The sequence below is a fragment of the Terrapene carolina genome, unplaced genomic scaffold (assembly GCF_002925995.2).
Source record: "Terrapene carolina triunguis isolate 2854851 unplaced genomic scaffold, T_m_triunguis-2.0 Scaffold103, whole genome shotgun sequence".
In the NCBI taxonomy this organism is placed as follows: domain Eukaryota; kingdom Metazoa; phylum Chordata; order Testudines; family Emydidae; genus Terrapene; species Terrapene triunguis.
The window spans coordinates 2,245,385-2,272,774 of NW_020664454.1; the positions used below are offsets into that span (position 1 = coordinate 2,245,385).

The 27,390-nt window shown below is 49.6% G+C and overlaps 1 protein-coding gene across 1 annotated transcript; it reads right to left on the bottom strand.

Annotated features, from left to right (window-relative positions):
• Positions 1-5,115: 5,115 nt before the first annotated feature.
• LOC112120569 (proprotein convertase subtilisin/kexin type 9) lies at positions 5,116-24,639 on the bottom strand. Its single transcript, XM_026651870.2, has 12 exons — positions 24,385-24,639; positions 22,068-22,259; positions 19,455-19,578; positions 18,509-18,642; positions 16,568-16,709; positions 15,623-15,819; positions 14,470-14,653; positions 10,584-10,754; positions 9,015-9,163; positions 8,472-8,652; positions 7,589-7,770; positions 5,116-7,354 (listed from the first exon to the last, which is right to left on the bottom strand). Exons 1-12 carry the CDS (start codon positions 24,565-24,567, stop codon positions 7,154-7,156), a joined length of 2,040 nt encoding a protein of 679 aa, XP_026507655.1. The 5' UTR covers positions 24,568-24,639; the 3' UTR covers positions 5,116-7,153.
• Positions 24,640-27,390: the final 2,751 nt, after the last annotated feature.

Here is a 27,390-nt window from a genome sequence, read left to right on the forward strand (position 1 = left end):
TAAAAAGAAAAAAAGCACTTTAAGATTGAATTGTTGCAGTTTGACTCCATTAAATCATCTCTTTAAGACTTGGAGACATATTGAATAAACTGTAGTCTTAATCATGTGATCTGCAATCATTTGCTTATGCTTTGAAGTTACTGAGAAAGTTGGTATTGGTTGTATATGGTGAATAATTCCTTGAGTGAGTTGGAGACATTTTTGTGTGGATTTTATAATAATTTTAATGCAGGGAAAGAATGATTTGGCTTTGTATTTTCACTTGACCAGGCAACATTTAAAATACCACAGCTAGGCTTATTGGCTCATAAATAACTGGAAACCAGTTGAACTACATGAGCAGACTTTTTTTTGTTTTCCAGGCTGAATGCAATTCAGTCATTTCTAGTAGCTCGGGATACTAGCTGCTTTTGTGCCAATTGAGTTTTCATATTTGTACATTTTGCATTTTCAGTTTGTCACATTGTCTGCGCTGCTTTTGCCTTTATTTATGGATTCTGCCTTACTTTAAAAAAAAAAACAAAATGCACAGAAATGGGGGAATTCTTAAGGAGTGCCTGCGTACCTCCAAAATGGATACATTTGCCAAGTCAAAGGCACAACCAGCCAAAAAGTGCCTTTTTTCTTTTTACTTTTATGTACTGTTGTCAAAACACGAACTGGCAGATGGCTTTTCACTATTGTGCACTAATCTTGAAATTAACCAGTCATTTCATTGTTGAAGCAACCATCCAATAGGATTTCCGTTGTACAGCTCTATAACTTATTGCAGCTTAGAGAACCCATGTCAGAAACTGCCTGTTCAAAATAAGGATGGCATTGTAGTGGATCTTTTTTTCAAAACAATGTCATCATTGAAACATGGCAGAGTTAGCAGATTTTATAAATGTTTCTGATAACATGCTGGGAAATTTTAAATGTGATGTTTTAAATTAATTTTGAATAAATAATTCATTTCTCACTGACACCTCTTTCCCCACCTTCCCTATTACTTCATAACAGGTCATAAATCATCTCAAAAATAGTCAGTATACAGTAGTGATGTGATGTCATTGTTGTTCCTTGGGGCCAGCATCAATTGTCACTTCAAATCCCTATTATTTCCTATGGAAACTATGCCCTCTGTTACTGCAGGCCAAAGTAGCATCGCTTGCAAAACGGCACCAAGATGGCTCAGATCACCACTGTATGTTCCACATCAATACAAACTTTTCATGGTTCTGCTCATGCTTGTACAAAATCAGTGGCATCATTTTCAATACTTTGGTTTCCAGCTGCTGTCATTTGAACCTGCTGAAGATGATTTTTTTAAAAATATAGTTTGACAAAAGTAGCTTTTTTTGTGTACATTGTGACGTGTTTCTATGTTGTAATTTTTACTGCCAATCTTTTGGATGAAAATGTTTTTATACATCTTACAATATGTTCAGTAAGCGAGCAGCCATAGCCTGCCTATGTGCTCTCGGGGATAGATTTGTCCAACTAATGCATAGACATTGGCACTGGAAAAAATAATCGGCAGTCCTGATGAACAGTCTTGGGAATCCTGGTCAATGGAATAAAGTTATTCCTTTCACAGAAAACTAGTGTAGTCTTTAGATTGTTCATAAAGCTGTGCTGTCATGTTGTTGATCCTCTTACCTTGAACTCTCCCATAGCCAATCCTTCAGGTAATGAGCGATAGATTATTATCCTGATACACTTTTTTTTGACAGCCCCGGGACAAGATGACATCATCTAATTTGAAAGAGGTGAATTACTTTCAACGCTATTCTATTGTACACCCTTATAGCCTGGCTGTCTGCAAGCACAAGAATAGACAGGTGTAATAGCCATCTGCACTACTCCACCCTGCTTTCTTACAGCAGAATAAAATCACTTGATTAGACTGGCTAAGCTCTCTGAATATTTTGCTTGTCACATAGTAGGATTAGCTGGAAGTTGCCTGAGGGCCAGACTTTGCACTGATACTGACTTCAGTTTGTGCATGATGCATAAAACAGTGAGATTCTGCGTACTCCAGTTATGCTGGTTCAAAGAAAGAACTTCTATGAAAAGCAGGAAACAAAACGACATCGTACTGGTTGTTATATGTGCCCAGTCTTCCTCTTTGTAGAAAGAAAAGACACAATAGCTTCAAACAGGTATGTAAGACGCAACTCTACATTTCTTAATGAAACAAAACCCTTCCTGACAGATGCCTGCTCCCTGCATCCTGTGGATGAGTGTTTTAATCAGCTAAGTAAAAGCAAAGCACCTCTGCACTGTTGAGAAGAAACTACTAATCTTCAAGCATGATAAGGCTGCCCCCTATCATGTTAATTACTTGGTAGCAGGAGTCCAAAACCTTGAGACAATACACTAGCATGAAATATACTGGTGCTTTAACCGCTGATGATCTGGATCTCCAAGCAAGCTATTACGCCACACTTCTCAGGGGCTTAAGCATTGTGAGAGCTTTCTCTTATCTCACCCCTTCACGAAATGGAGCAATGCACTTCGCTCATGTATCAACCACGAAGCAGCAGACACCATATTGGAAGATGTCAGAGGGCTCTGAAGTGCCCTAGCATGCCTCAGGGTAGTAGAAAATACTGATTTGCCAGGGATCATGCTGCTGTTAGCAGTTATGCCTCTAAAGAGAGAACTGGCCCTGTTGCTACTGTTTTGTTGTTCAGGCACAGTGGCAATTCTTCACTGCTCTCCCTATCATTTAGGAAAACCAATTTTGATCTCCTAGGGTAAGCCGTGAAACCTTCCAATGAGCACAGTAAAGTGCACATAATTTTCCATACCCTTTTTTGAGCTTTTATTAAATCTGTTGCTGCTCTTTAAGGAGCATCCTACTGACCAGCAATATTTTCTGCCCTCCAGCCTTCTTACTTACGTAGTTTTAAGTTGAAGTGGAAAGGTTTCCTATTTTTCCTCAGATTTAGATGTCCTGAGTTCAAAATCGAGCAGATTGTCCTGGCATGCTTAAAAAAAAATATTGCACACACACTTGGATCTTTGCAACAATCTGATGAGAGTCCTGACAGCTCTAACATAGGGTGTGCTTTTGGCACAGGTAGGCAGGGGCTAATCTTGTATTAAAACTGATGAATATCTGTAAGGAAACTGAGAGTGCTGGAAACCTCTTAGGTTGTAATAAGACTAATCTGTTGCAGTGTTTTTGATTTCTTTAATGTTAATCACATGACAATGCTCAGATGGGTTATTTGCTGTTTAGTTGAGCAAATTAAACCCCTTTATGCTGAACAATCCTTGCTTTTAATGTCTTTATGATAAAGCACCTCCCCAGGGAACTGCTTAATGTGGATGAAATCTTCCTGTACTGTGTTCGGATGTGGCATAACCAAGGCTTGGTGTGCTCAATGACAGCCCAGGCTTTCAACACTGGTCAGTTCCATAGCTAGCCCACTTACCTGTATTAGTCAAACTAATCTGTCTTCTCCAGTGGATGAAATTGTGCCTTAACGCTAGACAGAACAAAGCACCAGATTCAGCTTAATTCGTGTCATTTCTTGGGGGGCGGGGGTAAGTGCAAGAGATTTATTCCTTGTTTAGGGTTCAGAGGGAAAAGCACTTGAGTGCAGATGCCAGACGACTCAGTGCCAAGTTGGTGTAGCTGCTACCTTCTCTCTTTCCCCCTGCAGAGCACACGGCATTGCATGTGCTTCAAGTAGAAGTTTGAGATATGCTACATCATAGACGCCACCTTTCCCCAACCCCATTGCATCCCTACTGTTAGCCCCATGTGGCAGATAACCTGCAGCTGTCTTCTTACAACAGCGATCTGTACTATAGCTACCCTTCTTTAAGTGCAGCTTAAGTCCTGCTAGCTGTATTTTATTTAGTACACCACATTGAGATAACTGACTTCTCAGACAATCCTACCCAAGGCAACTGTAATTCAAACTGATCATTTTCCCAGCTCCTTTGTGGGCTATATCTTAAGGAGAGTGTATGGTCAGATCCACTCTGACTATCCAAGTCAGTTTAAAGTTGAAACATTTTACTTGTTAAAACAGCCCAACTGTTCCCTTATGAAAACTCCAAGTACTTCTAAATTAGAGCACTTATCAGATATTGTTTACATCCACACTTCTATTTGAGACAATAGCTCAAATGTTCTTAAGAGGTTAGCTTTATTATGGATATGATATGGTAAAAGCAGCTTCTAAATAGAATGAATAGAAGCAAATCTGTGGATGCCTTTAATGAATTTAATCAGAGGGGATGATACAATGTGCTATTTATTAACTGGTAACTTTCCATCCAAGGCCTCATTTAACACAAACCAACAGGAGGTTTATGCAGTCGAGTTTTTTTTATTCACCACTCTGGCTTATCGTAGGTACATGTGTAGAATAGCTTCACTCTTAGTTCCTCTAGCAGAAGTGATTGATTCTTCCCATGGGCTAACAGGTACCTGAAGGGTGCGGGTAGAGAATTTTGCCCTTCTAGTACCTCTAAGAGGAGCTGTAATGCTACCCTGTAAGAGAGGATAACAGGTACAGAACGACTAACACGTCACTCAGGGTCCACTAGGCAGAGGCACGCTAGAGGCTCCAGGTAGTGCACTGAAAATAGCACTGCGGCCATTCTGCCTAAGGTGAAAGTTTGGATGCCCAAGCTCGCCTGAGCTCCAGCCCAAGCTGGAACATCCACATTGCTGGTTTTAGTGCACTGGCTTGAGCCCTGCTAGCACAAGTTTGTCTACACCAGGTGGGAGGCTCGCTCCCAGCTTCAGCCTAGCTAAACCTTAGTAGACCCAGGCCTCCTGCTCACTGTCCTGTACTTGGGCTAACCTCCTGTGCACCTGAGTTGTCTCCTCTCCTGTCAACTTCAAGCAACATGGATGGTTTAGCACCATGCAAGTTCCCTGGGAGATGGATGCCCTTTCACAATGCTTTATCTCCAGATTTAATCTCCTGCCATGTTGCACTAAGCCAGTTGAGTATACAGATGAACTCCAAGCTGCGGCATACATATTTTTATTTTAAAAAGACATTATAAAATGTGCTGTTTATAAAACTCAGAATAAATATTTTCAAGATACAAATGTAAAAACCACAATACGATGAAAGCTAAAAAAAAAAAAAAAAACAGGTAATGAATTACAGCATGTTCGTTCAAACAAACTTCCCAGGAGGGAGGACCCCAAAGGAAACCAGTTAAAGCAATACAGTAGGTCGACATTTATACTTCAACTTTCTTTTGCTCTTTTAAAAAAAAGCTAACAAAGCAGCAAAAACTCTTATCTTTACAAATTAAAATCTGATTAAGCAAGCAGTTAACTAGAGGTTGCAAGCTTGACAGAGTAAACTGGGGTCTATTTGCCACACTATTAGGCTACCTTTTGGGAAAGCTAAAGCTGCAAAAAGTGCCAAACTCGAGGAGCTAGCGCTGAGGGGTCTCGTTGAAATCTGAGGCGTAAACAAGAAAAAAGCCCCCACCAACAGTGCATTTGGTTACAGAGCTTCTGGTTTTGTCAAACTGATAATGTAAATGAATACACCATAAAGATCACTCTTGTATGATAAATGTTTACGTAAACAATCTCAATGCATTGTGGGGTCAGGGATTGTAGTGAGATAAACCAAGCCTGGCTAAGCTACAGATCATGTAGATTAGCTTTAATGTATTTCCTAGGAATTCATACTGCATTCATCGCTGGGGTATTGGTTGTTACCAGCTGATCCTGGCTGGGGGGCCTAGAGAAAGTGAAGTGATGGTTTCAGTCCAGTTCCTAGTGGACAGGAGGCTGTATCCCATAAATAATCAGAACTGACCCGCATGTGGTTGGTCTCAGCTAATGAAGGAAACAGTCCCCAGACAGAGGGTACAAGGCCTCAGGCACAATCTCTGGACCTGCACAGAGAACCTCCGCGCACACAGAGATCAGGGCATGGGGATGGTGTGGCTAAGGAGGACTGCCAACTAGGAGACCCAGTAGAGGCCTGGGCCAAATCTAACTCCCTGATGTTCCTCTCTGGTGGGTTTTCCACTGGGGGGGGGGAATAATTCCCTCCCCATTGACCTCACCTGTCTCAGCAGCTCAGAGGCAGCCAGGCGGGGGAATCCATGGCACTGCCCACACTGCTCTGTTGCGCACAGAGGCCTTCACTTTGCAGGTTTCAGTGCCATGACTACGGAGCCGGGGTCGGTAAGGCACTTGGGGCTCTGCTCGGAGGAAAGAAGCTATAGAACGATCGGAAAATAAGAGATTTTACTAGAAACAAACAAACAAATTAAAATCCCTGCTGGAGTTTTTGGCTAACTGCAAACCAGAGCGAGGGCCCTGGGCTGCACTTCCGGGAGGATCAGTCTGAGCCCGAGGTGGGGGGACTACACTGGCTTTAAGGCACGTTTTGGACCCTGACTGTGTTGCTGCTGCGAAGGCTGAGACAGCTGAACGGCCTATGGGAGACTATACCAGCCAGAATCGCCTTAATGGCAGCCCCGACAGCTTCACCCCCACCCATCGCTCTCTGCACTAGGGGATGTAGAGAGGGCCACACAACACCAGTTCCTGAGCCAGGGGAATTCTCCCCTTGCCAAATCTAAGGGGCTCATGGGGGCTATAGCAGGAGGGAGAATCCGTCCCTGAGTGTAGAAAAAGGACGAGGTGGTAACACAAATACCCACGGAATGCTGGAGAGGTAACCAAGGTACCTAGCAACCATGCCAAGACCAGTAAAGGTCCTTGCTGACCTGATGCAGTAAATACACCTCCTTAGGTCACCCTCAAACCACTTGACTGACACTGAGCTTATAACCTTGCTGCTTGGTAATAGAAAAAACATGCTTGCAAACTGGTGGGCAGGACTTTTTGCCAAATGTCGTCCTGCTAGAATGCATATGCGGTAAATTAGGAGGTCCTATGGAAGAAGGGGCGGGGGGAGAATCTCTCATCCTCAGGGTGCTGGGATTGAGCATTTCCAGACACCAACAATCCTTGCATTTTAGATGTGTTACGTCTCCCACCTGCAATTAGTGATTCTTATTCCATCACAATCAGCCCTGACCAAACTGGGGGTAGTGGCCTCAGCTCTGGAATCTGGAAAGGTGATGGTTTTGGAATGCGGTTTTTTGGGTGTGATGTCAGTTTCGTCTCAGCAGGGGCGCCTTGTGGCCACGGGCAGTGTCCTCACTTGTAATTGGAAGAGTGCTTGTCATTTTCCAAACGTCTGCTTCTGCAGCAGATGGCGATGGCCCCTGCCCCTTTGCCAGCGAGAGCGCTCGTTACCACGCAAGTGTCATCCACGGCATAGGCACCAAGGGTGCCGGAACCCCAGGAATACGCATTGCATCCTGTCAGAGTCCAGCCTTCATCACAGGACACGGCCACCTACCAGGAAGAGGGATGGAATCACTCTTTGTGGGGAAGTATAAATATGGGTCAGATTGAGAACTGGGGTAAGCAGGGACAGCTCCATTTATTTCAGTGACTGGAGTGATGCTAAGTAAAGCAGCTTTATGGGGGGGCGGGGATAAAGAACCATTCGAATGTAGTAAGAATGATTTCAATAGACAGCTAGCAAAAGGATTCTGAAAATACCTACGGTGATTGGTTCTGCCGTACCTTTTCTTGGAAGCCCACGGGTGAGTGTTCCTTCACCTGGCATTCAATGCGGGGGGCGTGGCAGCAGGAAGTATGCAAGGTCACATCCGTTCTACCTACGCATTGGTGGTGTCCGGTCTCCATCCTTAGAACGGGTCTGACGTTGTCACTAAACTCTCCAGCAAGAGAATGGGAGCTACAACCTGCCAATAATACAGAACGCTTCAAGGTGAACGCTCAAAGCCTGCTCTCGTGAGCAATTAATTGTCAGGGAAATCGGTTTCGCTCAAAAACATGAAGCAGAAAATAGCATGGAATGGTGGGTGGGGGGCATCTCTGCCAGTGCACCTCAATCCTGGTATGAAATGCTCTCGGATATCACCAACAGAGGCCGCTCCAGAGTGGAGGATGCCAGTCAAACCAGCATGGCGATCGTGATACCTGGGCAAATACACTCTGGAGAGTAAGACAAGACCCAAAAATTGTACTTGTGACCTAAGCAGGGTGTTTAATTTTGAACGTCAGGGCTAACAGATTATTCATTTTGCAAACTACCCAAAATCCAGGAACTGGAACCCACAAACAACAGCGAGAGGTGCTTTGAGTCACTGAAGCGGTCAGCATGCTAAGGGAATGAGTGTGTGTCACAATCTCCCATACGAGGAGAACATGAAGTACTGGAAACATAGACTAAGGCATCAGCTGGCTGCTTAGTTCAGGAACTAGCAAACCAGCCCATACAGCACATAAATAAGACCACGGATATAAATTAATCCAAGGACCTCCAAGTACTTTACAAATATTAAACTGAACTTCCCAAGTGAATGTAGTAGGATTATTCTGGTTGCACAGGTGACTAGGCAGAGAGGGTGTTTGTTGTCATCAGCAAGACAGCCTACTGTACCTGTCAAAACATGGTTCTCCTTGGAGCAGCCCACTCCAGTTGTCGAAGTACCATCCGCAGTCGGGGAGCGGGTGTGAATCTGGCAGTCAGCTTTGGGCCATATGCAACACCTCGCTATCGCGTAGACACCATGGCCGCCAAATGCATTGTGAGCCACACACTGCTTCCTGCCTCCATGAACCTACAATTCAGAAGGCACCATTGTAAGGCAACGTTTCCGACGTGCCTAGTCCCTGCTCACGGGAGCTGCAGGAGCCTTGAGGTTGTTCCCCACACACACTATTTTCTAAGGGACAAATCCGACAGCCCTGATAGAGACAAAATGCCTCTGGAGTGCTGGGAAGTTTTGCCTGTGTAAGGCCTGATGGTGGGACCCTCAATGAATTATTCGGTCCTACAGGCTGAGGCCTAGATGCTCTAAGGTATTTAGGGAGTCAGGCACCTATGTACCTCTGAGGGACTGGGCCTGAGAGATTTCAACAGGACATGAGATGCATGAGGGTCAACTGCAGCACCCCAAACTACCAGCGGATGGAGCATCACCTCGATACGCTCTCCTCGCCGCTTGCCGTTCGTGGAGAAGCTTGAGCAGCTGAGCATCTCCTCGTTCCCACTGCAGCGCACGACGCCCGTCGCAGAGCGAGTCGACCCGGACTGGGCAGACCACACGGAGCGGCAATACAGCTGCTCACCTGAAAAGGGACGGCTCAGTTGTCAGTCCCACACGGCAGGTTGGCTTCCAGTCGATGCTGCGTCCTCAGGAGCACACGGAATGCTCCAGGGGCCACGTTTCTTCACGGGAGTAAAATGGCAACGAGTGGGCTCGGTTCCGCACCAAGCAGCATGCATCACCACAGGCGCTGACTCCGTGGGTGCTCCGGGGCTGGAGTACCCATGGGGAAAAATTGGTGGGTGCTCAGCACCCACCGGCAGCTCCCCGCCCTGCCCCCCCGCCCCAGCTCACCTCCGCCTCCTCCCCTGAGAGCGCCACGTGCCTGCTTTTTCCCCCTAGCTCCCAGCGCTTGTGCCGCGAAACACCTGTTTCGCGCAGCAAGTGCTGGGAGAGGGGAGGAGCGGGAACGCGGCGCGCTCAGGGAAGAGGTGGGGCCGGGATTTGGGGATGGGGTCCAATAGGGGCAGGGAGGGGGCGGAGTTGGGGGCAGGGACTTTGGGGGAGGGGCTGGAATGGGGGCAGGGCGGGGCAGGGAAAGGATGGAGTCGGGGCAAGGCCAGGGAGCACGAGCACCCACCGGTGCTGGGGAAAGTTGGCGCCTATGCATATCGCTGATCTGCAAGAGGTTTAGAATGAGAGCAAGCCCCGCTGCACCCTCGACATGCACAAACTCCCTGGCAACTTCTGAAAACTGGACCCCCCCGCCTCGCCCCTGCCCCGCCTATTCCCCCCAAGGCCCCGCCCCCTGGTTGCTCGCTGCTCTCCCACTGCCCCCTTCCTAGTCACTTGATCCTTTCCTCCTCTCTCCCCCCCACAGCTGGGCTCCCTTTGCTCTGGGGCAGGGATGGGAGCTGCAGCCTGAGGAGGAGCCTGCTGCCTGCCTGCCCATGAGATGCGGGTAGGAGGCGGCCCTGGCTGAGCAGGGACTGCTGTGGGTTGATGACCTGGCGTCTCACCTGCCACCCTGCCCGCAGTAACCGAATTTTTGGTGTCCAGTCAGTACATCTGACCGGTTACGAACGGGTCCCCTTTTTGACTAGACTTTATGGTTGAAAACCAGCCATCTGGCAACCCCCACGCAACTTTCTTTGCACAAATCCAGCCCGGCCAAGTCACTAGGGATAACTTACCTTAGGCCTACAATGCAATTCAAAACCCACAGCTGGCCCATGTCTGCTGACTCGGGCTGGTGCTAAGGGACTGTTTAATTGCAATGTGGATGGTCTGCAGCCCTCACATCTACACCGTATTTAAACAGCTGGCACAGGCCACCTGTGGGTTTTTCACTGCACTGTAGACATATCCTCAGAGGAGAATTCCAGCCCCTACGTGGGGGTCATTTCAGTCATGCACATCTCAGCCACCTCATCAAGGCAATGCTGTCCCCTGGAGCCTCTCCCTTTGCTGTGCATCTCCCCCATGGAGCATGCGTGACTTACCGGCTACGAGTCTGCTGGGCAGTCCTGCCACTCTGTTGGGCGTGACCAGCCTCTGGTTTTCAGGAAACCAAGCCTCATTGATAAGGTTTTTGGTGGAGAAATGAATTAGCCTTTGCCTCAGCTCGGAGAGCGTCAGCGCAGAGTCAGTGTTCAGAATCATGGCGGTGATGCCTAGGAGAGAAGCGCACACGCCATTTCGATTGTAAAATGTTTATTTAAACATCAAAACGTGTATAGAAAGCCCTGGAGAATACAGGCAAGCGGCAGCACGTCTGCTTTAGATTAGGGTAGCTTACAGCTTGCAACGCCATTGCAGAATTTGTATCACCAAAACCAAGTCTTCATTACACTTGTATTTGCACTGCAGCTATGTCAATTCGGAACCAGGCACCTTTCGGGCGGGGGGGGAGAGAGACATGACCGCCGACCATGGATCATCAGTGGGGTTTGAACCCAGGATCTCTCACACTGAAAGCATAAGCGTCTACCTCCCAACCTAGCCCCTAGTAGCGTGATAGTCAGCTCACAAGCCTCTTTTGTAGATCAACCACTAGCAGGGGACAAAGACCCGTATTTAGGTCATGTGAATGACGTGTGCACTGTCCTTGGAGCAGACACACATGAGTACCTGAGATTGGGATTGTCACATGGTGTAATGAAGAGGGAATGTTGGGAATATTTTAGGATGCCTATGCATGCCTCAGTGTCCCTCTGTGCTTTGCATTGCTGTGCACGAACTGTGAAGGTTACACAGCTACTCTTGGGATAGAGCAGGGGACATGAGGTGTTGCGTCAACTAACTTCCTGGGATGGTATGAATGGGTCATCTAAGGACTGGCTGAGACCGACCCATATCAGTGGAGGATCCAGAAAGAGAGTGGGAACCCCAAGGGCCAGAACATTCACAACTAGCAACCAAGAGGCAGGAGATTTCCCCCCCACCCCTCGTCAGGGAAGCAGAGCAAAGGCCGCAGCTGGAGAACCAAGGGACAAGGTGTCAGGTGCCTGGGTTAAGAGATGGCCTTTGGAGAGAGACCCACAGACCTGGGGCCAAGGACAAAGGCCTGGTCCACACTAACCCCCCACTTCGAACTAAGGTACGCAAATTCAGCTACGTTAATAACGTAGCTGAATTCGAAGTACCTTAATTCGAACTTACCGCGGGTCCAGACGCGGCAGGCAGGCTCCCCCGTCGATGCCGCGTACTCCTCTCGCCGAGCTGGAGTACCGGCGTCGACGGCGAGCACTTCCGGGATCGATCTATCGCGTCTAGACAAGACGCGATAAATCGATCCCAGAAGATCGATTGCTTACGGCCGGACCAGGAAGTAAGTGTAGACCTGCCCAAAGGGACAGAGACTAGGAGAGCAAGACAAGATGGCTTCCACCGCAGCCAAGCCAGACTCTGTCTTCACCTTTTCCTCTCTTTGCTAACCTAAGGACTGTCCGATGCTGCAGGCCAGGTGCCTACTAAATTGTTAGCTTGTTTTGGAGAGGCGGCCTGGGGTGGCTGCAAACACTCACTGAGAGCACGGCGCCCTGAAGGGGCACCATACAAGCCTCCCACAGGAGTCTGGCTTGGATGGATTCACTGCAGGGAGCCATGGATCATTGGCACCCACAAGCCCAGTTTCAGAGTCTTGGAGGCCCCGGACTTATCCCTGTGGACCTATCGGAGTCCTTGGGGCCCAACCCACGAAAGGGGTCACAGGCTGGGGCATGCACCAGACGTTGTGGATCTGTGACACGTGGCTACTGGGTCACTGACGGCACTGCACCAGACGAGCTCTCCATTAGGAACCGGACCTCATCGCACCCTGGATATCACGCTGCCTCTTCAGTCATACTCCAGTGCAGCGCGGGCCTCCCATTGCGCTCTGCGATGAATCGGGAACGAAAGGAAGTTCTGCTTTGCAAAACCAATATTCTCCTGACTGGATCCCACCTTTGAGATCCTTAAACTTAACCTCCAGGCAGAAACATTTCAACGCACGAGCTCAGGTTGTTTCTTCATTTAATTCTTCCCTGATACACATCAGCCTGGGGGAGGGAGATGCACGAGGCAAGAATCATCTAGGGAACCACAGGTCCCTGCAGCCTCCTCTCCACAGCGTCAGCTTCAAAAAGGATTCACTCACCTAAATGTTTCTATTAAAAATGTTAATGACCTAGCATAAAAAAAACTGTTGCCATCTGGGACTATTTTCCCCTAACGGAACCTGCCGCCTAATTGAAAGCATTTGCCTCATCGTAAACGTTTTCTCTTCTTCCCCTGCCTGTTCATCCCGTAGGGAGCCATATTCTACAATCACACTAAGACAGAGCGTGTGTATTTATGGTCGAAGACGGAAACGTGTTGACAGTTAACAGCACTCAGCCTTGGGCCCAGGAATCCACAAGGCATATCACTATTAGACCGTAACACACAGCTGGGCATGTCTCACGGCTTAATCAGGGCCCAGGCATGGATTTGCATGAAGCTGCTTTGTAAGACTGGAGACAGGGACGGGGCGGAAATTGATGTACTGATGTAGGTGGACAGCACAGGGAGGGCCTTACCCGATGTGGCCCAGATGCCACTGTATGTCTACACTGCAAAGAAAAACCCACAGCGTGGGACAATTGAGTCAGGCTTGCAGGGTTTAGGCTGTGGGACTAAAATTGCTGCGCAGATGTTCCCCTTTGGGCTGGACCCCAGGCTCTGAAATGCGGCAAGGGGGGAAGGTTTTGGAGCCCGGGTTCCAGCCCGAGCGGGAACATTTACACTGCTATTTTTAGCCCCCCGGCCTGAGTCAATTGACCCGGGCTCTGAACCTTGGTGCCATGGGATTTGCTTTGCAGTGTAGATGTACTCACAGGCTATAGCAATGGTAGCTCTGGGCCATGGCTGTCCTGGGGCCACTGCTCTCGAATAGTGTAGCATCAGGCCATGCACGACTACTTGCAGCCTTGTGTACTGTAGTTTTTATCTTACACCTCCCCCGGGGCAGCACGATGCCTGTTTGTCTGCAGGGCCCCACCTACACTGCATGACTCTGGTCACCTTCCAGCAGCCTCAGAAACGAATCACCTGATTGCAACCAAGTCCTGTCTTGTCTTTACTACGAGAGACACAGCAGTTGTTACCTGAGAGGGATAAAACATGGCTCCTCTTTACAGCACCAATGTATTATTTGGCAAGGCCTAGAAGCCCCAATGGAGATCAGGCCTCCGTTGCGCTAGGCGCTGTACAAACACATAACAGGAGACAGTCCCTGCCCCACAGAGCTCACACACTACATCGGGGTCCCCAATGCGGTACCCGTGGGCGCCATGGCGCCCACATACTGGCCGGCAGACGAGCATCCGCCGAAATGCTGCCGAGAAGCAGCATCATCCAGAGGCGTCGCTGCGCGACATTTCGGCGGCGACGCCTCTGGATGACGCTGCTTCTCGGCAGCATTTCGGCGGCGATGCCTATTGACGTTGCCGCTTGTCAGCGGCATTTCAGCGGATGCTCATCTGCCGCCACGGTCCTCCATGGCTCGTCGTTGGGCACCCGCCAGACGAAAAACGTTGGGGACCACTGCACTACATAGACAAAGGACTATTTTCCTAGTGTCACAGATGGTGAATTGAGGCACAGATAATTTAAATGACTTTCCCCAGGTAACACAGGAAACCCAAGTCCAATGCCTCCCCACTCCCGTCAGAGGAGCTAGGACTCACGTTTTAACCACACCCCCGAGGTGTGATAGAACCCAGTTCTGCCCAGGTTGCACTTGTGCTAGTCAATGTAATGTGCTTTGCTGGGGATGGTTCATTTTTACCCTGTTGGGCACACGGTCACACAGCCACTACTGCTTGATCTTACTGCTGCATGCATTTAAAAAAAAAAACGATTCACCTGCCACGTGTGCAGCGGCTTGGGACGTCCCGCTCTGGGAAGTGAAGCAGGTGCTGCAGTCGCTGGAGGCCCCGATGATATCGTCACCCGGGGCAAAGACATCCACACACCGGCCAAAGTTTGTTCCTAAGGCTCCCATGGAGGCAGGCTGGTCCTGGAAGTCGGTTGCCCCGACAGTGATCACCTGAGGGTTACAGCGCAATGACACGACTCAACTGGGATGTCAGCCGCGAACGGATGGTCCATAATTGCATTAAAACTCCCAAACAAATCCACCCCGGCCTGTACAATTCCTCCTGCCCACCAGGGTGAGTGCTATTGAATAACGCTTTGCCTTTACAGGAACACAAAGCCACATCCCTCCTTCAGGATTGGAGGAATTGGAAAGGACCAGGACTATATAATTCCTCAGGGAGACTCTGAAAGTTCACTGCCAGGGTGAGTATAGCCAGGAGCCCAGAGCTCCTTCCAGCAGGAGTAATGTGCTTCGGGGACTACAGATACTGACACGATCAAGGACACACAGGCCAAGTCATGCTGCCCCAGCCAGTAAGTCTCTACCTCATGCACAGGCTTCCTGCCAGCCACCGAGTGACACTCCATCTACAACAAGGTGCAGTGTCCCGGCCAACAAGGAAGGGGCAGGACCTGGGAGTCGCAGGTCACATCGTTGGACTGTCTGCAATACCCCAGGTACTGCGAACAAGCCCGCTGCACTGCCCGCAGAGCGTTAACAGGTCCTGCACCATATGGTGCCTTTCGAGCACAACCCACACAAAAGTGCTTGCGGGAAGGGGATTCCGCCGTCCCATTTAGGGAGCCATAGAGAAGCAGCAGAATGATCTGTGTGTTCCCCGAGAGCAGGGATCGCGATTGTGCATAGCCTTGTGTGGCCTGAGCAAGGGAGGAGGCAAAGTTCCTTATTTCCCCGCCCCCTCGCCAATGAACAAACTGCAGTGGGGACTCTGACCCATAGCACGCTTTGTCCAAAGGGCAGGAAGCGATTGTTATCCCCATTCTACACCCAAAAAAACTGAGGCACAGATGGGGTGACGTGCCTTGGTCAAGGCCAGACAACAGCAAAACCGTGGCAGAGTCAAGTATAGAAGCCAGGTGTCTCAATCCGTGAAAGCACAGTGTCCCAGCCCCATACCTCCGGTTCAGACGCAGGTGAATACAGGCAGGCATCCTCCTTGTAGTTGCCAGCTGCAGCAATCATTACCACCCCCGTCTGCACCATGAGCCGACAAGCTGCATTCAAAACACGGCTGTAGCCTCCAGCAAAGGGAAGCAACACCACCAAGGGGGTGTAGGGCTGGGCAGTCAGGGTCTTCTTGATAAACTCCAGGCCTGTTGATCACGTACAAATGAAACGGACAGAGAACGATCACAGAAAAGGACAGCGCTAATGACTCACTCGCATCCTGCTAGCTGGGAAGTGGGGGGCCAGATTCAGCTCTCCCCTCCAGCTGGAAAGAAGCAAGATCCTTTTCACGTAAATATCCTTTCACGGACTGAGGCAGGGAAAGAGACTCGGTGAATCAGCAACTGTTGCTCCGTACAGGCGAGCATGCTGATGGGATGAGTCAACAGAACCCCAGCAGAGGTGCCCTCTGGGACGGGCTCTCCTTCCAGGGACCAGGGTTACGGTAACCAGAAATCTAAACACAATCTAGAGAGAGAGAGAGAGAGAGAACTCCCCCGGCAGGGCTCCAGCCCAGCCTTAGGAAGTTGGGTGTGTAGCCCTGTATTCCTGCAGCAACTAGTGTATGGTCCTTCACCTGTCCACTGGCAGGGAGGTTGGGAAAAGTGGTTAACCCCTTGTTCACTCGGGACGAGTGCACCCTGCCACAGGGCGTTCAGAGGCACATCACAGTGAGGTGCTAAAGGTCAGTTTCAAAAGTGCTCAGCAGATTGAGTGCTGGGCACTTCTGAAAATCCACTTAGGTGCCTAAATGGGAGTTGAGCACTTCTGACAAGTGCCACTGAAGCCAATGGGCGTTGGCTTTCAGTGGGCGTTGAATTGGCCCTAAAATCCCAACTGTCCCATCAGGCTCTCGAGGGTTAGACACGACACACCTCGATGGTTCTTACTCACCAATCAGGGTCCCACTGACCGTGCCCTTGCCTTGGCAATTCAGCACCCGAAGGCTGCGAACGCTGGCTCCCTTAGCCACGCCAGCGTCCCTCCCACTCACCACCCCGGCCATGTGGGTTCCGTGGCTGTCGCACTTGCTGGCCTGCCAGAGAGGGGAAGTCAGGCAAGGCAGCAAACGTTTCCAGAACCATCCCATGCGTTGGCCCCAATACACACGCTTGGGGCCCAATCCTGCAAACACTCTCACACGCAGGATAGTGGTTCCACTGACGTCAATATAGAGGGACTCATGCATGTCGGTGCGTGCAGGATCAGGCCCTTTATTTGCTACCACCATTTCTATCATGACACTTTTATGCTATTCTCTAGTGTATTAGCCATTTTCAGTGACACAGCTGCTAAATAACACAGGAATTGCTGGCTGGGTCAGACCCATAGTCCATCTAGCCCAGTATTGTGTCTGACAGCGGCTAGCACCAGATGCTTATAAATAAATAAATATAAATAAATTAATGGAGATATCCTATCTCCTAGAACTGGAAGGGACCTTGAAAGGTCAGAGTCCAGCCCCCTGACTTCACTAGCAGGACCAAGTACTGATTTTGCCCCAGATCCCTAAGTGGCCCCCTCAAGGATTGAACTCACAACGCTGGGTTTAGCAGGCCAATGCTCAAAACAATCTGCCCCCCATGAAGGTTTGATCCTGATCCCTAGTATTTAGAGTCTGGCCTAAGCCCTGAAGCATGAGGTTTTATCCCTTCCAAAATTCTTTGTTTGCATTAACTCTGGATAGTCTTGTTATCCATCTAACCATCCTTGCTGGGCACCCTCCAATCCCACTGAAGGCCCTAGGCTGTGAACCTGAGATGCAGGTGTTCTTAGCCTTTGAGCCCATATGCAAATACTAGCTAAGCAATCCTAACAATACCCTTATGAGGCAGGTATTATTAGTCCCATTTTACAGATGTGCAAACTGAGGCACAGAGAGGTTGCCTAGGTTATCCAGCAAGTCAGTAGCTGAGCTTGGTAGAAGAATTCCGTCGTTTCTGGAGCCAAGACCCTTCAGCTAATAATTCCAATTCAGAATACTGGCTCAAGGAACTCTACCAAGGCCAAGAGCCTATGAATACAACTGCGTAGGTGGCATGGGCACAAACGAAACACCCACTGTGTAACAGGAATTCAAAACAGGGGTGGAGCAGGCCTGGTTAAAGCACGTGTGGGACTCCACATCAGCAGGACAACAGAGGACAGCCGTGTGTGGAGGTGAGGCTTGGAAAGCTGAGCTGTGTTTGGCATCCTCCATCAAACAGAGCAGAAAATCCTCGTGTAGACAGTGCCCCGGCATCAGTCGCTGTGCGATCTTCCCTGAAGCTGTTGCTAGAGTTGATTGGAAAATGGGGGTTCCCCTCTCCACACACACAGAGAAAACTTGGTTTTTCAGCTCAAATTAGAAAATCAGAAAGCGTTCAAAACCCAGGAAGTTCTGATTGAGAAATGCTGCCGCAGCACATCATGAAGTCGTAATCTGGGTGCCTCGTCCTCCCATTCTCCTCTGCATCCTGGCTCCCTGGTTGGACTGCATCTCCCAGGAGGGACTACAGTCTCCCCTCTTGGAGAGTTAGTGCATCATGGGAGCCCCTGGCCAGGGTGCTTCATGGGAGATGGAGTCCAGCTAGCAAGCCCGGCCCACAGAGCAGAGGGATAGGCGGCACCATGGCAGCATATCCCAATAGAAATGTTTGGCTGAATTTTTGGGTGTCTCAAGGACAGAGTGAAATCGTCCATGGAAATCCAACACTTTTTCATGAAAAACTATAATCAAAAACTCCATTTTCCGCTGAAGAACAGTTTTGACGGAAAACTTTCCACCAGCCCAAGCTGTTCCTCTCACAGGCAGTGAGAGCCCAGGACCCTGACAGAGCCCACAGGCTCACCCACCTGTCTGTGAAAGCGTGTGCCGTCCTCCTCTGGCACGTTCTCGAAGTCCGTCACAAACACTCTGCCCTCTATCTCCCGATGGTTGCTCTGGATGCTGGTGTCTAGCAGGTAAACCTCAACCAGATCTCCTTTATCTACCAAACACAAGCCACGGCGCAGTCAGTGAAAGGCAGCAATGCCCTCAGAAAGCAACACACCCCGTTAGGACCAGAGCAGTCGTAGCTGTCATCAGTCCAGCACTCTAGCCGATGAGACACAGATGTTTTCTGGGCACTGCCATCTTACAAACCACATGGCTACATTTTTACAGCCAAGTTATCAATTCTTGCAAACAGTGGCTTGCAAGGGAAATAACAACAAACAATGCATCCATCCAGTGACTATATAGGGCCCAATCCTGCAAACTCTGCATGCACATAGCTCCCACTGACTTCCAGGGTAGTTATGCAAGCTCCCTGGCCCCCTAGAACCATAGCTATAGTGGTTTCTTCCGTTCTCGACTCCATCCTCCTAAGGAAGCGCAGAAGACGCTATCGAGCTGCAGGGAGAGCAAGAGAAAACAATGTAGACCAAGGGCTCTGCTCCAGAGGATGCCAACCTGCCCTGTCCCCGCAAGCTAAATGTATCCCAGCTTTGGAGGGGAAGGTTACCATGGAGAGTTGATTGGCTCGGCCCCCTCCCTAGCAAGCCTCGCCCCCTCAAAAGCTCAGAGTGCCAAAGATGCCAACAAACTCCCTGGAGAAGAGGACATCGGTCCCACTGGGGTAGGAAGAAAGGTGCTGTCTGAGATTCATGTTCTCCCACTTTTCTGCACACACTTGGAACTACATTTGCGCAGGTTTCCTACTCTCTCTGCATGCATTTGGAGGATGCAATTTTGCCCCTGAAAATCGTCTGCTGCCCCATGAATTCTCCTTTAAAATAAATTCAAAGAGGGAGCCCTTACTGGGAGGGTTATATTCGCCAGACTTGTACTGTGCCGGGACGATCCTGCCAAGGTTCCAGGGAATGCTCTGAGCAAACACGTAGGAGTCCTCTTCAATGTACTCAACGTGCGGCAGCCGCAAAGCCTGTGCAAAAGAAACATCACAGAGAGATGGCCTGGACACAGTACTCGGTGCACACCACACAGAACAGAAACCACATGGGATGCTCTCAGCTGTTCTATCTAGCAGCTTCCTCGCACCGGGCCAGGAAAGATTGCAGCTGCCCAAGGCAGGTGGCTTATTCTCTCCTGAATAAAGATTTAGGCTCTGACCCTGCACGACTGAAGCTGATGAGAGCTGAGTGCTCAACTGGTCATGGCCCAACCAGCAGGATGACACCCCCACAGAGCTTTATTTGTCGAATGTGGGGGGAAAAGGATGTCAAATCAATCCCAGACTCAGAGCGGCACATTAGGGGCCAAACACTCCGTGAGTGTAAACGGATGCCCTGGAGTCAGTGGCACTGCACCAGTTCACACAGTGGAGAACACAGTCCTCACTCTGAGTGTGAGAGCAGGATTTGTTACTCCAGACATTCCAGCCCCATTCGCTCCTGTCCCATAGCTGTACTATGGAACCCTGCACATGGGACGAAGAACTGACACCGTGGGAGACGGAGCCATGCAGTAGCCTCGATTTCCAAGGGGAACTGGCTCTAAGACTGATGACCGTCACAATGAGTTTCATAATATTCTTGATGTGCCCATTCCGGTCTGCCCAACCCCACCCACATGACCAGTATCTTCCACTAGGGTGGGAGAGCTCCAAGCGGAGGTGCAACCACAGACAAAATGCTGGTAGAGAGCAGGAGCCTCCCAATGCACTTACAGGATACTAAACCTCCAGCGGTTGCCCCTGTAGCTCCAAGGTTGTGCCCTTTGTAGCCCTCCTTGCTAGAATACGCATGTACCACAGTGACCTGACTTTCCCGTGAGCAGTGCTGGATGCAGCTCCCTGCAGAGCTCATCAATGCCACTTGCTCTGGAAGGCCAGGGGGGTTCCTAGAGACATAGGAAGGATGGTCTGATGGCTAAGGCACAGATCTGGCTGTCAGGGAATTCGGGTTCTAGGCCTCGCTCTACCACATTCGTTTACTAATTTCTGTGCCTCGGTTCTGTGAGGTTAAATTCAGCAAAGCGCTCGGAGATCCTCAAGTGGAAGGTGCAAAGCGTAATGAGAGAGATCAGTGCCAGGCACTCCCCGCTGCCCTGGGAGCAAAGGGCAGACCTCAAACTCAAGTCGCTATGTGGCAACACGCTCACACGACCCCAGACACCCTGACGGAGTAGGGCTGTGGGGAGATGGAGAGTTGCTGACGTCCATGTCTGCAACTGCAAAATGATTGTCCTAATGCAGCAAAAACAAAACTTGTGAATGGCCCAGGCTCCTAAATCTGTAGCAGCCCTGTCAAGAGAGAACACAAAGTAAAACAGCTCTTTAACTGAATTTCTTCTCCTGTGGAAAGTCCAGGTTCTTCTCACAATCACCTCCTCAGAAGAGGAGCACTGTATTGCCTCAGCTTAACTGCAAATTACTCCCACGTGCTCTTTGATCAGTGAAGACATATGACTAGCAGCCACAAGTCTGTATCCAGCCATGTGGGTAGAGTACCTGGGACTTGCATCACCTTGGATTCCTGATTGGATCTGCCTTACTTTGGATTCTTTCTGAGTTTTACAGACCCACTATTCACAATTTGTTTCAAATATCAGTGAGATCCCACACAAAGCAGCGGGCATCAGAAAGCAGGTATGCAAAATCAGCGCAATGACTTTTGTCAGATTGGAGAGGGACAGGGGAATTGCCGGACGGGTCAGACCCAAGGGCCACCTAATCCGGATTCTGTGTTGGACAGTGGCCAGCACCAGATGCTTCAGAGGAAGTTACAAAAAGCCTCATGCAGGCAGTTATGGAATAATAAACCCACAGGAAAGTTTCTTCCTTAAACCCGTAAATTAGAGATTAGTTTGTGCCCTGAAGCAGGGCCGGCTCCAGGCACCAGCGAAGGAAGCAGGTGCTTGGGGCGGCCAATGGAAAGGGGCGGCACGTCCGGGTCTTCGGCGGCAATTCAGTGGTGGGTCCCTCAGTCCCTCTCTTCCTCTTTGAACTGCCGCCGAAGTGGAAGAGAGGGAGCGAAAGACTCATCGCCAAAGAATGAAGCGGCGCGATTGAGCTGCCGCCAAAGTGCTGCCAATCAGCTTTTTTTTTTTTTTTTCCCCCGCTTCGCCGGTTGGGGCGGCAAAAAAGCTGGAGCCAGCCCTGCCCTGAAGCATGAGGATTCACAAACCCTTGCAAACATGTGGATGGAGAGGTGGTATTTTAATCCTTACTCTTGCAACTCTAGATGTTCTCACTATCGAGACAAACATTCTCTAGGTTGGATCCTTTTACTTCCAGCCTATGTTGCTTTCCTGCCTGCCTGCCTTTCAATCTACATGTTTCTTGCCTCAAACAGAACTGTTACCACTGGGAAAAAAACCTACTCTCCACACTGCCTGCCCTACCCCAGATGCCTCTGAACAGAAAACAAAACCAGTGCAGGCTGAAAAGACAGATGGGCACCATCCTCTTACCATATCCAGCACATCACTGCTCATCTTAACAAGAAATCCCTGGAACAGATCCTGGAAGATGTGAAGGATTTTGGTTAGGTAGCCATGCTTCGCTGCTCGCGCTTGCAGCCTGTGGATGGTTCTCTCTGTCTGGGATTTATGAGTTTCCTCCTTCAGCACCACTATGTACTGCCCGGGTAATCTCCACATGTCCTGAATTTAAACAAGCAGAAGCAGATTTTTCAAAGCCATGCACCTTCACAGAGCAAACACTGCTGGTCAAATTCTCACTGCAAGCTCAGTCGCTTGAGCTGTTACTTTAATCAGCTCAGCAGAGTTCATTTTGTAATGTAATCTACACATGATCAGAAGGAAAGAACTGTGTGCAGTATTGTGAGCCCTAACCATTCAAAAATCACGAGATTGGCTTCACAGGCATGAGATCTTTTAAAAAATAATGGAGGTTGTCTTTGGCTTCTGGTTTTTGAGTCTGCAGAGCCCATTGGATCACATTTCCAAATTGTCCTCTGCAACCTTAAGGGCTAGAAACTTACAAAACAAAAGGAAGATTTTTACATCATCACTTGACTCCAGGAGCTGGGACTTGGAAGAAAAACTTATGAGAGCTGGCAACACTGTTAAACTGCATGGACACAGACGCTCTCTATGCCATGGCTGTGGCAGCTGCATTATACTTGGAAAACATCTTACCAAAGCCCCAAACAGTGTGAAATCACCAATTCATCATGGGGAGGTAGAAGGCAAGAATGAGGGTTAAGTGCACAGTCTAGCAGGTCAGCGGGTGGGACACAAACCCAGCCCCATCCCATATACTCAATCCCACCCTCAGTGACCAGAACCCTCCCTCACTCTCAGCACAAGCCAACTGCCCTCCTCCCCAAATCCTTCTGCACCTGCAGCTTTCCACACCACTAACCAAACTAGCCAAACCCTCCCCTCCACAAGGGTAAGAAAAGAGTCCCACCAGAGCTCTGTTTCCAAAGTCACACAGTTGGGTCTACAAGGGCTTAAGAGCCTGCTCCCAAAAGAGGTAGGAAACAAACTACTGTGGCCAGGTCCACAGCCTAAGGCACCAACCCATCGTAGCTGCAACAAGTTAGTGCCACAAGTCACTGCATGCCCCCGCACCCTAATGTGAACTTCCCTAAGCCTCCTTCCCAAGCATGGCTGCTTTGCAATCCTCCAGCCCTGCACGCTCCACAGCGCAAAGCTTTATTTATTTGATTTCTCTGGCTGTCACAGGGCACAAGAGACACTCAACAGCCACCCAGGGAGCTCACACCGACAAGGTGGCATGCACACATCCCTCTTGCCATCCCATGGCACAGTCGCCTCTCGCCTGCTGCACAAGAGGCTCTAGGCATGTCAGCTCTGTCTCAGCAGCTCTTTTATGCCGAGATCCACCTGATCCTCATCACAACCCGCAGCCCTAACACAGAGACCTTTTATCAGGAGGTCCCACAGGTGGGCAAGCAGCAGCGCACCTAGAGCCTGCAAAATTCTTTTTATTCTTTATAACAGTTTGTTTTATTCATTTTATCTGTGAGGGAAGGTCCTGCCCCCCTGGAGAGGGAGTCCTGGGGGTGGGGGAGAATCAGGTCTTGCCCTTGGGGGTGGGGGAGACTCTCCTGGGGAAAGAGGAGGCTCTTGCCCCTGAGGGGTTGGAGGCGGGAAGAGAGTTGGGTCCTGCCCAGAGGTGCTGGAACCATTTTTATAGCAGCGGTGGGTGCTGAACCAAACTCGTTGATGATGGAAACCATTTCAAGCCGCGGGTGCTGCTGCACCCCCAGCACCCCTACTTCCAGCACTTATGGTCCTGCCCTCCACCCGAGGGGAAAGGACTTGGGGAGGTGGGTGGTCCGGGGCAGAAGCCGGCGCTGTGGGGCGAGTTCTTCGTTTTACTTTGCATGAGCGCGGCACGCAAAGCTGCAGCGGAGCCATGTGCACGAACCAGGGAAACTGAGGCACCACGCGGCTAAGGGACTTGCCCAAGATCAGCCGAGGAGCCAGAGGCAGAACCAGAAAGCAGCTCCCCCGGCCTCGTGCCCTACCCCCGGGGCTCCCCTGCCTCGCCCTAGGCTGAGCAGCTCAAGCGTCTCTTCTGCACCAGGCGGCTCCCCGGCCGCGTGCCCTGGTGCTCGGCGGCCCCGGGGCCGGTCCCGGGTCCCGAGTCCCCGGCGGTGCCCGCCGCCCGGGGAGCAGCAGAGGGGCTGCCAAGGCGACAGCCCCCGGGCGCGGACCCCAGGCTCCAGCTCCCTTCCCAAGGGCGGGCTACGTGCCCCCAGCCCCCTCTGCCGCCTGCCCCGACGCCGCTCACCTTGTTCGTCCTGTAGAAAGCGGCCGAGCCCAGGTGCTTCCCGACCTCCGTCTGGTTTTCCTCCTCGGAGGGGAAGGACAGCACCAGCTCGTCGGACTCGTCGTGGTCATCCTGAGCAGCGGGGCCCGGGGCCAGCAGGGCCAGCGTGCCCAGCAGCAGCAGAGCGCGGGGGCAGCGGCCCATGCTCCTGGGAGCCTTAGAACCCAGGGATCGGGGGCCGCGGAGCCTAGAACCCGGCTAGGAGGCGCGAGGCGGAGCCTAGAACCCGGCTAGCGCGGCGCCTTTCGGGGCGCGCGGGCTGAGCTCTGTGAGGAGCGCAATCGGCTGCTCCTGCGGCGGCTGAGCCGGATTAGCGAATGGCAAGTGCTCCCCTCACACACACACACTCCCCCCCTCAGATTTCCACGTGCTTCCCGAAATCTTTTGGGCGTGGATGTGCCGGATCACGCCACTATTGTCCCATCGGACCATTCTAGCTTGTTAAACATTAATTGGAGTTTTACTTATCCATTGAGATCAGGTTTCTGCCCCTTTTTTCCTTCCTGGCGTCATATTACATTATTTAAACAAAACAAAAAAATACCATTCACAGCTTGAGGAAGAAAAATGCAGATTTTTCTGTGCATGATCCACTCCAAATACTCAAAGGAGAACAGTCTAATTAAATGCACCGCAGCAGTGATTGCATGTAATAGACATTGCTATATTTTAATACTTGTAATGTGCATGCAGTTTTATGTACACACATATTACAAACTAGCAAACTAAACACCCCTACTGGGGGTTATTCCATTGCTACCACATACGAGAAATAGTTGATTCCATTTCTCCAGGGTATAATAAATTAACATTTTCCCAGTACTTTGATCCCAGGAAAGTATATTTTCCAAGGGCAACGCAGGCGTATCACACAATCGTCCTGAGCCTTGCCACAAGCAAATGCTAACATTAAACCAGCAAGGTACACAGACATACCAAATTAGCCCAGCTAGGGACAAGCCTGACTGCAAGTCCTATAAATAAGACAGAGCATGGGAAAATGAGGTTTTTTTTTTAATTAGTTAGCAAAAATAAAGGGTTAACAAAGTCCATTACTAGAATACACAGTCCACCAGATAAACAGTCCAGAGGAGGGGCAGCAGTTATGTTGACATCCTGATGTCCCAGAAAAGACACAAATAGAAGTAGAAGCTTTGGAAAAGAATCAACCTTAAAACCAGCTAGTGCAGTTCTGCATGATCCTCAGGGCAGGGATTCAGTGCTTTGCTTGTCACATCTCACCTACTGTAAAACCCTAGGATTAAGGCAGACAAAATAAAATGGTTGCTCCATAAAATCCGGAGTGACCTGCAAACTAATCCCTGCAAAGATCTAGCTACATTTGGAGTGAGATGAAAGCCGTCCCCAGGAAATATTAATAATGTCATGATAAGAGAACCCAGTCAGCCCACCAGAACATGCTCTATGTATCTATCTTAGTTATCACTTTGCTGCACCTGCTCCTTTGAACAAGTGAACAGCAAACCCAGACCCATCACTGGCAACCTGCAGAGTAACCCACGTAAGACAACAGGAAAAGCCGTCACCAGGAAGTGACATTGGCACACTGTCCCTAGCAAGGAACCACAGTAGGGCAGCAGGATCTGTGAACGTTTACAAGCAACATGATTACAGCTGCAGGTTTGTCATGGCAGGAAAAAAAATTCATGGATAGTGTGATTTTCCTATTTGACCATGATCTTTTTCTGTGTCCGTGACTTACCCTGCAGCTGCAGCTCCTGTCCCGTGGGGCTGGGCCTAGCTCCCCACTCTGGGCATTGCAACCCAGTTGTGGGGTCACAGATTTGGCCCAGCCACCACTCCATCATGATGGCGAGGAGCAAGGCAGCAGGCCAAACCTAAGTGGCGCTGCAATCCAGCATACCAGGTTGCAGCACCTGGAGCAGAGAGCCAGGTTCAGCTCTACGGGGCACAGGAGCCACCACTGCCCAGGATGAGTGTGGGTGGGTTCATTCTCCAGCCCCTGCCTCCCTTCCCTTCTAGGCCAGGATTAGGGTTGGGGTGCTGGGGTAGAGGATGCTGCTGGGGGTAGTCAGTACCCCTTCATTTGTCAGGGCATTTTTTTTAATCAAAAATCGTGGCGCAGACGTGACTTTTACTAAATTTACCATGACTGTGATTTTTTTATAAAAAATTCCATGACAAATCTGGAACCCTCAACATGATAATTCAGTGCTTTGCACCAAGGAAAGAAACGAAAAGAAAGAAACTTTGGTCCATCATATACCTTGAAACAGAACCTCTCTCTCAATACAAAACAAACCAGACTCCAAGTAACACGGCACATTACTATTTTTAGGCAAATCATTATAATATGAGAGCCAATTGCAGCTCAGTACTATTAAATCTTTGCTGAGAAATGGGCCAACCCCGCTGGTCTTTTGTGACATTGATCGGGGGTCGGTTGGGAGAATTCCATTCAGGAATTCTCCTTAAAAACTGATGCCATATTGTGGCTCCTATGTTTGCAGGGGAGCAAAGAATTAGCAAGGTTCAAGTGTAATAACATTAGAGAGACGGAGGAAGAGATTCCTCCCTAACCCTAATATATTCTGCTCAGGATATGTTATTTTTGCTGTTGATAACAAAAATCTAACTGAGACTTTCCATGCATTAGTAAGAGAGCTGGCAAATCAAAGATGGAAGCTAAACAACAGTTTTCAGAGGAAGGGGTTTGTAAGTCGCTTATGGGCTTACTCTGGAGATGAATTTTCATGAAGGACTCTAATCCTGTTTAGGAATTTTTACAGACGTGTCACACACTGCAATGATTTTTTTTTTTCCAGTGTTCTGGTCTATATTTCTGGGCAGCTGTCAGGATTTCTTTGCAAATCTTTGCTACCAAACCATTAGGCAATGTTTAAAATATCAGCATGAGGACAATGTATTTATACAGAGCATCTTTGAGGCAAGAAACCTTCAAAAATTTACCGTAGTTTATTCCAA

What these genes read in the sequence shown, in the direction of transcription:
- LOC112120569 (XM_026651870.2), bottom strand. Translation starts at nt 24,567, where the DNA reads ATGGGCCGCTGCCCCCGCGCTCTGCTGCTGCTGGGCACGCTGGCCCTG. An exon ending in GCACACGCTTTCACAGACAG is followed by an intron (nt 16,710 to 18,508) that starts GTGGGTGAGCCT and finishes CCTCTCTGGCAG; the next exon opens with GCCAGCAAGTGCGACAGCCA. An exon ending in GCCCAGCAGACTCGTAGCCG is followed by an intron (nt 9,164 to 10,583) that starts GTAAGTCACGCA and finishes GTCCCTTTTCAG; the next exon opens with GTGAGCAGCTGTATTGCCGC.